At 40.6% G+C, this 12262-nt stretch overlaps 1 protein-coding gene across 1 annotated transcript; it reads right to left on the bottom strand.

Annotated features, from left to right (window-relative positions):
* Window positions 1–451: 451 nt before the first annotated feature.
* PRDX1 (peroxiredoxin 1) lies at window positions 452–11762 on the bottom strand. The gene is made up of 6 exons (XM_075616132.1): window positions 11605–11762; window positions 5617–5726; window positions 4729–4882; window positions 4079–4201; window positions 2921–3051; window positions 452–840 (listed from the first exon to the last, which is right to left on the bottom strand). The coding sequence occupies exons 2-6, from the start codon at window positions 5720–5722 to the stop codon at window positions 755–757; spliced, it is 600 nt and encodes a 199-aa protein (XP_075472247.1). The 5' UTR covers window positions 5723–5726; window positions 11605–11762; the 3' UTR covers window positions 452–754.
* Between the last annotated feature and the right edge of the window lie 500 nt (window positions 11763–12262).

The following is a 12262-nucleotide window of genomic DNA, read 5'->3' as shown; positions in this document are numbered from 1 at the left end:
GCAGGGCCTCTGTAAACCTTTACTTGCCTTGGCTCAACACGCGTCGCCGTGTCAAATGACGCCGCCAGGTAACGTGACGTCATGATGCCGGAGCCGAGGCAAGTGGGGGGTGTGTGGGGTGAGGTGACTGCCGGCAGTGGGGGTGCAGAAAAAAAAAATTGCGCCCCCCCTGCCTTAGAAGAGGTATGTTGAACAGGATTTAAAACTGATTATATGTGCTTGACCCCTCTGAAAGAGGGAATAACTCTAAATTAACTGCCCAGTCGTGTATCATCCCACCATATGGACAAAAGCTATATTTATTTTAAAAATAAATAAAAAAGTGTAGGTGGGGATTGCTGCTTTCATAAAATAAACCAACTGGGATCATTTGCACTTCACATGACCTGTGCTACCCATCACCTGATAACTCAGACCCAAACAAAAGCCAGATAGTTCAGAAACCCAAACATTTCCTATTCCACATAATTTTAATAGTTACAAAATATTTAAAGAAGTAAAGGCAGTGAGGATTGTTACTACACAAACAGATCACTTCTTGTTGTCAACCACTGTATTTAGACCTAGGCACAGGTGATGTAAGTAGCCAAGACTGACTTACAGTGCGAGTCTGGGGCAAGTTAGAGTTACAGGACCCTGCATCACAATCTATCCAGCTAACAGGTTTTGTAAAACACTGTTCACTAAAATACTTCTTAAATACAAAAAAACGACACTGGCCAAGACCATTTATGATGGGCTTCATTTACAGTCTTCATTTTTGCTTGGCGAAGTACTCTTTGCTCTTCTTGATATCGGGCTTGATGGTGTCACTACCTGGTTTCCATCCGGCGGGGCAGACTGAAATAAAGGACAGCAAAAGTTTCAAAGGAAAGCAGCGACGGGGAGGTGCAGTGCCAGTTACCATTGCATATGGTGTAATAAATAAAAATATATATACCAAGAGTAACAAATGTTTATTAAACTGTTAGAGGGGGGAGAAAAACTGCACGTTATTGGGCACCAAAGCCTTTAATTAATTATCTGAACTCATTTAAGCAGAGTCTTGTTACATCTTCTGGCGAAATCTACTCAAATTTTATCAATTGAAAAAAGCAAATCCCGAACGGTGGCAATTCCTGTGTCTGAGAAGTGAAGGTAGTCTCGGGGAAAATAGATGCAATAGTATAAATATGTACATTATTTCTATAATAATCTCACAAGTACAAAAATGCCCTTTAAATGTTTTAAACGATGATCAAGGAAAACTGGATCGTAGACCCACCATCATCTCACCGCCTCTGACTGCTAGCGTCTCATGCGACTGTCTGGTCTGTGCTTTCGGTAAGTGTAGTCCGGGAATGAGTCTCCCTCATTCTCACCTTGGGCAGTGGATTCAACAACTTCCTCAAGAGTGAAGCTGCGTTGTAGTGAAACGCATTGAGTTTGTCCGAGGCAAGAGATGCGTTCCCTGTTATCGGACAGCACCGTAACGTGAGACGCTAGCAGTCACAAAGGCGATGACATTGTGGTAAGTCTGACTTGGGTTTCACGCAACATTGCCTTTAAAAAGCAGGAGTTCAAGCTGCTGTTTCAAAACTTTTTCCCCATTCAATATGGGGATCAATAAAATCTATACACTGATAAGTGATTAGCCAAGTTGCTGATTGAGGGGGTGAAGATTCGGCTCAGGGATTCACTAAAATTTTCTGTTAGTGCAGCAGAAGAGAACCCAAGATGCAAAGTTCTGTGGGGAAGATCATGACCAGGCAGTCACTAGATACAATTGGTGCACTGCTAGAGATGGTAGGACTCATTTTTTTTTTTTAAAAAGCTTGTTACATTATAATACAAAAAAGTATTTTTTAAATGCTACAAGGATGTACTATGTAGGATATTGCTCTAACGGCAGTTTTAAAGAATGTACTTATTGCGAGTATGGTCTCATGATATTTTAGATAAAAATGTACATGTTTATACCATCTAAAACTACTGCAACTCCATCTTCCCTGAGACAACCTTCACTTATTTTTTTTTAAATGTCTGTACATGTTGCTGAAGGATTTCTATGAATGTGCACTTATGCACCAATTTCTTCTGCAGAATATGGGTGTGAAAAATCTTTGAATAGTTTTAAACTATGGCAGGACTTCTCTTCAGAAGTTAATTTTGAATAATATGGTCTACAAATCAAAAAGTAGTTTGGTAAAATGGATTATATACAGTGATTAAATATAAAATGTTTCCAAGAATACATATATGTCACAAGCCAAATGCCCTTGACATACACATACATATTTATATATCGAGACCAGACTGAAACAGCACATTCTGAATTGTATAGAATATGAACTAGATCAGGCCTGCACAACTCGTAAAGTGAGAAGGGCCAAACGGCTCCAAGGAAAAAGAAAAATCATCCTCATATCTCCCCCAGCACCACACACCACACCCCTGCACCTCACCCCTCACATCTCCCCCCCCTGCACCTCACCCATCACATCTCCCCCCCTCCCCTGCACCTCAGATCATGGAGAGAGCAGGCAGGACTGCGCGCGATCGCAAGCAGCGGGCATCGGAAGTGCCGCACTGCAAGAGCGTGCAGTCTTGAGCGGGCTGGAGGGGAGGAGGGGGAGAGCGGGCTCGGCAGGTGGCGGAGAGGGAGAGCGGACTCGGGGGAGGGAGGAGGAGAGCCGCCGCCGTGGGCCGCACAGTGAGTGCCGGCGGGCCGCGTGTTGTGCCGGCCTGAACTAGACTATGAACAGCCACACAATCGGCAGGGAATTTGCTGAGATTTTATAATGTATTGTAAATATGGTTGTTCTATCTTCGCTATAGAATCTAAAATAAAATCTACAGCAATTATTCTCTCCCTTAACCAAATGCCCAACCCGGACCCATTAGGCTGAAATCGCCCCAAGTCCCATGACAGAATTCTCACCTTCTCCATACACGTCGGTGTGCTGGAAAGCCTGTACAAGTCGTAGTGTCTCTTCTACAGAGCGTCCAACGGGCAGGTCATTAATGGTGATCTGACGGAGGATTCCCTTATCATCGATAATGAACAGACCTCTGCCAAAGAAACAGGAAAGCATTTTAGGCTTGGCATCCGTCAATATTTCAAGCATTTAACAGCACCCAAGAATGTAGGGGATTGGTATAGATTCTTTGGAATCTAAACCAGGGGTGGCCATCTCCAGTCTTGAAGGGTCACCAACAGGTTAGGGATATCCTTAAGACCTGACCTGTTGGTGGCCCTTGAGGACTGAAGTTGGCCACCCAAACTATGAACCTTAATTTGATCACAAAGCTGCAGAAATTATTATTATTATTCACAGAATTATTACATGGCTAAGGATCGAGGTCAGGTAAAGGGGCAAACCAGTCAAGAGAAAAGAAACAAATATGTACAGGGCGCTCCTAAAATCACTTAGTGCAAAAGTGCAAAAAAAAAATCTTGACCAAACATGGTGCACTGTGACAAATGTTAAAATTCAGTCAAACCCCAAATTAACTCTTAGATCTCCTTGTTGAATCGTCTCACAATGTGGGGTGCACAGAATTATAAACAAAATGGGAGACAGAGGAAAGACATGGTGCAATTCTAAATGCTAATAAAATGAGTGGAATTTTTACTACAATACACTCACATGGAAGCCAAGAATGAAAAGGCCTATCAGATTAAGTGATCTTCTGATGGGATAATCCCCTGGTGTGATCAAATAGGAACAATGGAGGCATTTATGTAGTAGATCTCACAGTATGGGAATAAGAGCACAATAATGCAAGCTAATACATCATATGTTTTGCTTTGGCGTACCATTTTGGTTGTCATCCAGCGCACTCCCCCACACTGCCATAAAATGCAAGAGAATACAACTTTTCTAACCAATCTTAAAGAGTAGACAGTTTGTATATGGTTGGTATCTATGCAGAGTGTTTAGGAAAACAGTTGCAGGTCAAGATTGAAACAATATACCCAATGAAGAGCAAAGTAAGAAGTATTAAAAAGACAAACTAACCTATATATGCTTTTTAAAACCCCAAATTGGTATGAAATGAGCAGCACACAATAGGACCACCAGCCTTTGATAGTTACCTGAAGGCGATACCTTCATCCTCCTTGAGAACCCCATAATCTTGTGAGATTGTGCGTTGAGTGTCTGCCACTAGAGGTATCTTCATAGCACCCAAACCACCGTCCTTACGGGTAGTGTTCGTCCTATAATATAAACACACACACACTTTAGATTTGTAAATAATGGAGCAAAAGAAATGAATACTTGTGATACATTGCTTTATTTGCAGATCTATGGTAAATAAGTTATTACAGTCCATGCATTTTACAGTACTCCAAACTTGTTGATTATGCAAAGCACTTGAAGATTTAGAATATATAAGCTCTGCAAATACAAAGTCTCAAAATAAGAAATTTTAAAAAAAAATACATTTTCTTTAAAAAACAAAGTGGCAATGCAACTTTGTAATTAAATAGTAGTGATGGTCTACATGTGCATTTTTTTTTTTTTAATAGTGTTATTTTATAACAGTCAGTCATTATATAACGCCTGGAGAGTAGTGAGGAACTCATGTCTCTTCCTGAAGTCTTGTCAACAATAAAAATGTCCACAACAAAGAATCAATATAAAAAATACAAAATTCAGGTTCAGTCATCTACCCAGCTTAACCCTGCACACTTTGAGGTTGTCATGTGGAGGGGATTGAGGAAAGAATGGGGTGGAAACATACCAAGCCAAGTGGCAGAAATGGGAGTCCACCGATGCTGCAATAATCTCACAGTTAATTTTCCTGAAGTCGTCAGCACTGTCACTGAAGGCTATGATCTCCGTGGGACAAACGAAAGTAAAATCCAGGGGATAGAAGAAGAACACAACATACTTTCCTGTACGTGCAGGCAGAAGGGGGAAAAAAAAAAAAGTGTAAATTTGGGGGAACATAAAAAATAAATAAACAAAAAACACAGCTATCCAAGTGTACACCTCTCTATCAACCTTTAAGACCCAACTCAAAAAACACACCTGCTTAAAGGAAGCATACGAGTAGCTCTATGAGTGATAGTTTTACACTGTATACATAAACCTTGGCCCCTTGAAGATGTGCTTACCAGAATGTCCACCTGTTGTCTCTATACGTCCTTCCTACCAACCAATTAGATAGCAAGCTCTTCAGAGCAGTGACTCCCTTTCCAAAATGTTACTGTCATGTTTAAAGCACTTCTCCCCTTTGTGTTATTTATATTATTTGTTATCTATATGATGGTCACATGTATTAATGGCGCTATATAAATAAAGACATACAATACACCTAAAGGAAGATAGGTGTATGGAACAGCAACATATTCTTCTGATTAGGAGGGCATATGGGGGAAAGGCTGGAAAGACGTTATGTTCGATTTTAAAGCCGGGACAAAGACAGGAACCGAAATAAAAGTGCAGCACCACATCATAATATTGGTCGCTTTAAAAACAGATACGTATTTAACTATATAATTTGTCATACTGGATGTAGCACCTCTCGTCTGCTTAAATAGAGAGTTACACAATAAAAACAAACTATTGTAGTAAAAAAAAAGTATATATTTTTGATTTCGCATCATCTGAACAGGACTAGACAAACCTCTGTAGTCGGAGAGTTTAAGGTCCTTAAATTGGCCATCTGGCATCACAGCCTTTGCGGTGAAGTCTGGCGCAAGCTTCCCGATTTTTGCATTTCCGGCAGACATTGTTCTGGGGAAGAAAAATAAATGATTTTTAAAAAAAAAAAAAAAAAAAAAAGGAAGAAGAAGAAGAAGAAGAAGAAGAAGAAGAAGAAGAAGAAGAAGAAGAAGAAGAAGAAGAAGAAGAAGAAGAAGAAGAAGAAGAAGAAGAAGAAGAAGAAGAAGAAGAAGAAGAAGAAGAAGAAGAAGAAGAAGAAGAAGAAGAAGAAGAAGAAGAAGAAGAAGAAGAAGAAGAAGGTGTATTATTTAATATTCATTCCTCCCAGAAAAACTGAAGTATGTGTTTCCACAAGTGCCAAACATAACAGAGTACACAAAACATCAGTAAATGGATTAATCGGTTCAGATTTGTAATAATTTTCCAAGTCCTCCTAGCACAAGCAGGAAGGTAAAATTAAATAAATGTAACAAAAAAAAATTCTCTAAAAATAAAACATCAGTATATGCCAACTAAAAAAAAGCAAAGAAGCAAAGCAGAGATATTTGAAATTTTATGAACAAAGGTGATCTAGAAAGTGATGGTGTTTATTAAAATTGCCCCCCTCAAAAAAAAAAAAAAAAAACTATCCCAGGCATTGACTGGTAACTCATTCCAAGTAATAGTTTCCAAAATTACAGTACATTTGTTACCTTTTCATTTTTGAAAAACTCACTAAACAATAAGGGAGGCTGGTAAATGAATTGCAGAATCCAATTAATTATTCTGCAGGGAGTGGGGCGCTACAAAACTGTAAAGTTGGCTACTTTAAGTGATGAATATTTATGTTGATTATTGCACAGTTACGTATTTGGATATCAGAACCAACAGGATGCTTTCATTGAACGGACCAACTATGAAACAATAACCATTATTGGACAATTCAAGACCGCTTCGAAGCTGAATTTGATTCTTGCACATATAAAAACAAAAAAAAGGACCTAGTACATGCGTTTCAAGGTCAATTGCTGCATCTTGAATAAGATTTCTGTGTATATCACAGACCTAGAAATGTATAGCTATGGGGTATTTAAAGCTGCAGTTCAAGCTGCCGTTAATTTTTTCCATTCAATATCGGCATTAATACAATCTGCACACTGAGAAGTGATTAGCCAAGTTACCGATCGATCTGTTCTCCTGTAAAATCGGTCACTGTAGAGTCGGCTTGGGGGTTCTTTATATTACTGTTAGGGCTTCAGAAGATTACCCAAGATGCAAAGTTCTGTGTGGAAGATCATGTGGCCAGGCTGGCATTAGATACAATTGGTGCACAGCTATAGAGGGCAAAAGAGGTGTGCCAGAGCCTGTCTCAGAAGAGGAAGGGGATGTGACTTTGTAAATGGTTGCTATAGAAACAAAAGCTGTTAGAATTTTTTTTTTTCTCTCTACTTTGTTATATTAGATTACATTAAAAATGTCTAAAAAATATTTTTTTTAAATGCTACAAGTATTCTCATAGTACAGAACGGATTAAAAAAAAAAAAAAAAAAAACACACCATAGGATATTGCTTGAACTGCAGCTCTAAAGGCTAGCCAAACAGACTTGTTCCTTTAGAAAACACAAGATGGGGAGCAAAATGTAAATACATTTTGATCGCGCCAACAAGGTATACAGCGGTTTACAATTGGCATTACAATACAGCAAATATAATACAGATGGAATAAGTGTACCAGGACAGTGGGAGAAAGGAGTCCTTGCTCCAAATCACTTACAGTCTAAAACATGTGCAGAGAACAGAAACCAATCTGAAGGGCTGATACTGTGTTTTTACTGGATAAGTTCCTTGAATGTACCTTAAATATACAGTTTCCGACTTGGACCCTCTTTTCTAATGTAAACAAAACCTAGTTTCAAGTCAACTGGCTTTAATTTGTCAGAACCAGAGGAGAGCAAGTTCACATGGGGTAAAGTTTGTTCCATGCTGGTTTAACAGAGATAAATTGTTATCAGTTTGTCAAATCTCAAGCTTTGATGACATGTGCGCAAAAGCTGCTGGGCACCTGTTAAAAAAACTTGCCACTCCCCAGTGAAATATTTCAGACCTACTGGACAAATTTCAGCAATCATGCACTCTTGATAAAGGGCTTTTTTTTTATAGCTGGAACATGGTCTGACTTTTTTCCATGATGTCAGACCGCTTGTATTTACCTGATGCATTGGTGCCTTATTGGTATGTATTATGCACCGTTATAAAAAAGTAGAATAGGTATTATTATTCAAGTTTCTCATGCTATAGTTTTTTTTAATCATATTACTGACACTATTTTGTACAACTCTGAAAGGAACAAGGCAATTGTTTTTTTTTAGGAGGGTGTAAAATATTTTGCAAAGCATTGTTGGAGCAAGCCTCAGGCAAAAAGCAAAGTGACACCAATGTAAAGAGTCGGCTTATAAATTATTTCTGCAGTCAATGCAAGTAGCACACCTAAATATCTTAAGGTAATTAATTAACTTTTACTTCTGGTCAAAGCTCCCTCCATACAGTGCAAGCATCAGCAAGTGCTTGTCTTCATTCCAAAGGGCAGCCACAATGAACAATATCCCAAGAATGCCCTACCCACAGTATGAGAAGCAGAAAGCCCATATTACACAGTCCTCTAAGCACCCATATTCAGCTTGTTAACTGCACTTTTTACACTTTAAATCGCAACAAATACCGAGTGATCGCTACAAAACAAAAACACACAAGCAGAAAGATATGATCGTACCTTAATCTTTCACCCAGTGCAACAGATTTCTCCCAACCAACAAAAAGAAACTGAGCAATGTCCATTGTAAACCCCGTAAAGCTTTTAACTTCTGTATACCAAAAGTTGACTTTGTCCCATTGCAAGATTCATTTTCCATGTGCCTGCTTTTCATAAAACAAGCCCTAAAAAAACACACGTGTATTTTATGCATGAGTTACACATTCTGTAGCCGAGGTGGGCAACCCCGTTGCCACAAGTGGCGAATCGGTCATGACAGTGTGGCAAATTTGAGTGTGCCAGCTCCCACAGTAAAATTAACTTTTTCCTGACAGCGTGTGCTGGTTTCTGCTTTCTGAAGTCATTGACGCAACAGCCATCCAATACTCCCATCTGCCTTCAGTTGGAGTCTAGACCCGACCTTGAAATGTTTTTTTATTATTAAATAAATCAGAGCTAAAATTTGTAGTGACGCAAGTAAACGAAAAGCATGGTGTGGCGATTTTCACTTCTCCATTCGCCACACCCGTGGCTACATTGAAACATAGGTTGCCCACATCTGTGCTATAGTACACTGTAGAACAGTATTGGCAAATTTACTCGGTCATCACAAGGCTATTTTCAAACTCATCCTTCAGTGTTTCAGAACAGCCCCGTATTTGTGGAAATGACTTAGCCCAGAACTGGACAGAATCTCATGATGACACAGCAGTGCACTGGCAATACCGCAAGAAGAAATTCAAATGGGATACAATAAATAACACTGACATTACTCAAGGTCAAACTGAATTTATCCATTTATGCGTTTGTAATCAATTAGCTTCCTCCGCTCTATAATAAAAATCATAAATATAACCAAAACCATAATGTATTGAATTTAAGGATTAGATAAATTAATCTGCCACATATCTTGTAAAAAGAAACAGGACCCAGTTTTCAACCCATTCTGTGCCACATTGCAAGGAATTCTCTGCAGTCTGATCTAGCGCCCAACTTACTAGACATTGTTTTATACATTATTGGCAACAGCATTATTCACTTATGTGCTGCCGATTAAAGTGATGATTGAGCAATAGCACTTAGATATTGTAGGCAGCGTTTCAGCAGGTTAAATGCATTTGCCAAGACTCTTCTTAACCCAACACAAAAAGGGGAATTGTTTATCTGTAGTTTCATCCCAAGTAAAAATGTTCATCTCGGGAAGCTAATTCTAGCTCATAACTCCTGCAGACAAATATCTGGCTCCACATGGTTTCCTAGACGTACAACTTGGCAAATCCCCTCCTATTGCTAAATCAACACTGTAAATGATTTCCTTACTACCCATGCATTAAAACACACTTTGTTTAAAAAACGCTTTACCCAAGTTACGTGTTGTAAACTAGGGACACGGTTTGTAATACATTTTGCTTTAAATTAACCCTTTCTACAAGTATGGGTTAATGTCAGTCATACAGGTCCTTAAACCCTATTCAGAATCAGGGAGCAGCTCTCTGGAAACAGAATTAGATAGGAATATTTCCCTAATCATAATTAAACAACAAAAAAATGTGTTTATGCCTATACTGTACAACCAGGGGTTTATAGCACTTTAAACAAGAAGGTGCATTTAAATACCACCCCCTCATGCTTCCTTCTCACTAGTCCCACAGAGCAGAGATGCCTCCAGCTTTCGCATTTGTAGCTGCCACTACAGCTGTGACGTCAACATTTAGAGGGCTTTGTCTTACTAAATACAAATCCTCCCACCCTCCTATAAGAAGGGGGTGTTAAAAAAAAAAAAAAAAAAAAAAAAAAAAGGGAAGTTGGCATTGTCAGTATTGCTCATCAGTCATCAAATCATGTATTTTCACACATTTTGAAATCCACTGAAACAAAACACTTCCTTTTTCACATATGGAATGTTTTGCCTATGGATATTATGCATTTCCACCTACATTAAGAGGGTTAAATATACTATAATCGAGAACAAGAGAATTAGCACACAATGCAACTTCTGAGGCTGATGCCCAGGGGGTGAAATTCACCCATCCCCAGAGAGAGTAAAGAGCCTCAAATACGTCATTCAATTTTGCAGGGGTCTGAAGTACTGCCAAGCGAATTCCCTCTCAGGCTCATGATAAAGATGTAACAGGATGTATATATCCCGTTCCCACTCACTAAAGAAGCATGAGGTATATGTACAATAAAGGATTACAATGATCAAATTAAAAAAAAATTAAATAAAAATAAACACAAAGGAAACAGTCACAAACGAAATAAACTTCTGTAGTATAAAATACTGCAACTGAAAGATAGTTACAACCCAGGCAGGTGCAAAGCAAGTCCCGAGAACAAAATACAGGCAATGATGAGGCGATGTGTGTGGACAAGCCTGTGTGGGGGATGGGATGATATAGGGTGCTGTGTGGGAGAGTAGGGGATGGTATAGGGTGCTGTGTGGGAGAGTGGGGGATGGGGTGGTATAGGGTGCTGTGTGGGATGGGATGGTATAGGGTGCTGTGTGGGAGAGTGGGGGATGGGGTGGTATAGGGTGCTGTGTGGGAGAGTGGGGGATGGGGTGGTATAGGGTGCTGTGTGGGAGAGTGGGGGATGGGGTGGTATAGGGTGATGTGTGGGAGAGTGGGGGATGGGGTGGTATAGGGTGATGTGTGGGAGAGTGGGGGATGGGGTGGTATAGGGTGCTGTGGGAGAGTGGGGGATGGGGTGGTATAGGGTGCTGTGTGGGGGATGGGGTGGTATAGGGTGCTGTGTGGGAGAGTGGGGGATGGGGTGGTATAGGGTGCTGTGTGGGAGAGTGGGGGGTGGGGTGGTATAGGTTGCTGTGTGGGAGAGTGGAGGATGGGGTGGTATAGGGTGCTGTGTGGGAGAGTGGGGGATGGGGTGGTATAGGGAGCTGTGTGGGGGATGGTATAGGGTGCTGTGTGGGAGAGTGGGGGATGGTATAGGGTGCTGAGTGGGGGATGGTATAGGGTGCTGAGTGGGGGATAGTATAGGGTGCTGTGGGCACATGCCTTTGTGAGGGAGATAGAATGCGCCCTCCTCACTTCACGTGCTCAGGTTCAAGGCTTTCCCTGAACTGCCGAACGCAATAGCCCCCGGAGAAGTCACAGGCCCCCCTTGTAACCCCCAAGCATGGGACGGGACATGTGGGGTTGAATGGTCACAGGGTGAGAGCGATCAGAGACCAAAAAAAAAGGGGGGGTCGGGTGAGATACTCACACAGCGCAGGCACCTCAATCCGTGCAAGAGGAGAGTCCAGACAGAGAGCAGCAAGCTCAGCCTTGTAAGTGCTTTATATCCGGCAAATATCGCGAGCACTCCCTCCTCCTCTCTCCTTGCAGAAGCATCTCTCTTATGTGTCATCCCCTGCACTCCCCTCCCCCTGCCAGGGGATGGTGGCTGTGATAGAACAGCCACCTAATCTCCCCTGACATATTCACACATAAAATAATGAGTTGCTTTGTACAATCAATGCCTGGAACTGGCCTCTCTTTATTATTCCTTATGTGAGCACACATTCTCTTCTCTATACTAATCCCTCCCCAGTCTGAGTCCTCAGTGAATGTAACATGTATTGTTGCAGCCAGATGATACTTATCATGAGCACAAAGCCTGCTTTGCAGAAGTGCACTTATAATATGGCTGTGCTGTTACACTGTAGGAAATATTAAAGTGAATGGTTAATTTCCCCCCTATGCTTCTTCATCTGACACTTTCTCACACTTTTTACCCTCCATCACCTTTAACTCTGTCACTGCCAGTGAAGTTGTTCATCATCTAAATATCATTTGTATACCTACTTTTCGCCATTTAGCGTCTTATTATTTAATAACAATTCTATGCAGCATATTTAATTAAAGGAATAATGTTTGGACAA

The sequence above is a fragment of the Ascaphus truei genome, chromosome 10 (genome assembly GCF_040206685.1).
Source record: "Ascaphus truei isolate aAscTru1 chromosome 10, aAscTru1.hap1, whole genome shotgun sequence".
NCBI classification, from domain to species: Eukaryota; Metazoa; Chordata; class Amphibia; order Anura; family Ascaphidae; genus Ascaphus; species Ascaphus truei.
This window is presented reverse-complemented; position numbering and strand designations above follow the sequence as displayed.

Coding starts and splice junctions, on each gene's coding strand:
- PRDX1 (XM_075616132.1), bottom strand. CDS start 5,722: ATGTCTGCCGGAAATGCAAAAATCGGGAAGCTTGCGCCAGACTTCACC. Junction 4,202..4,728: donor CATTTCTGCCACTTGGCTTG/GTATGTTTCCAC, acceptor TTTATATTATAG/GACGAACACTACCCGTAAGG. Junction 3,052..4,078: donor GATGAAGGTATCGCCTTCAG/GTAACTATCAAA, acceptor TTTCTTTGGCAG/AGGTCTGTTCATTATCGATG.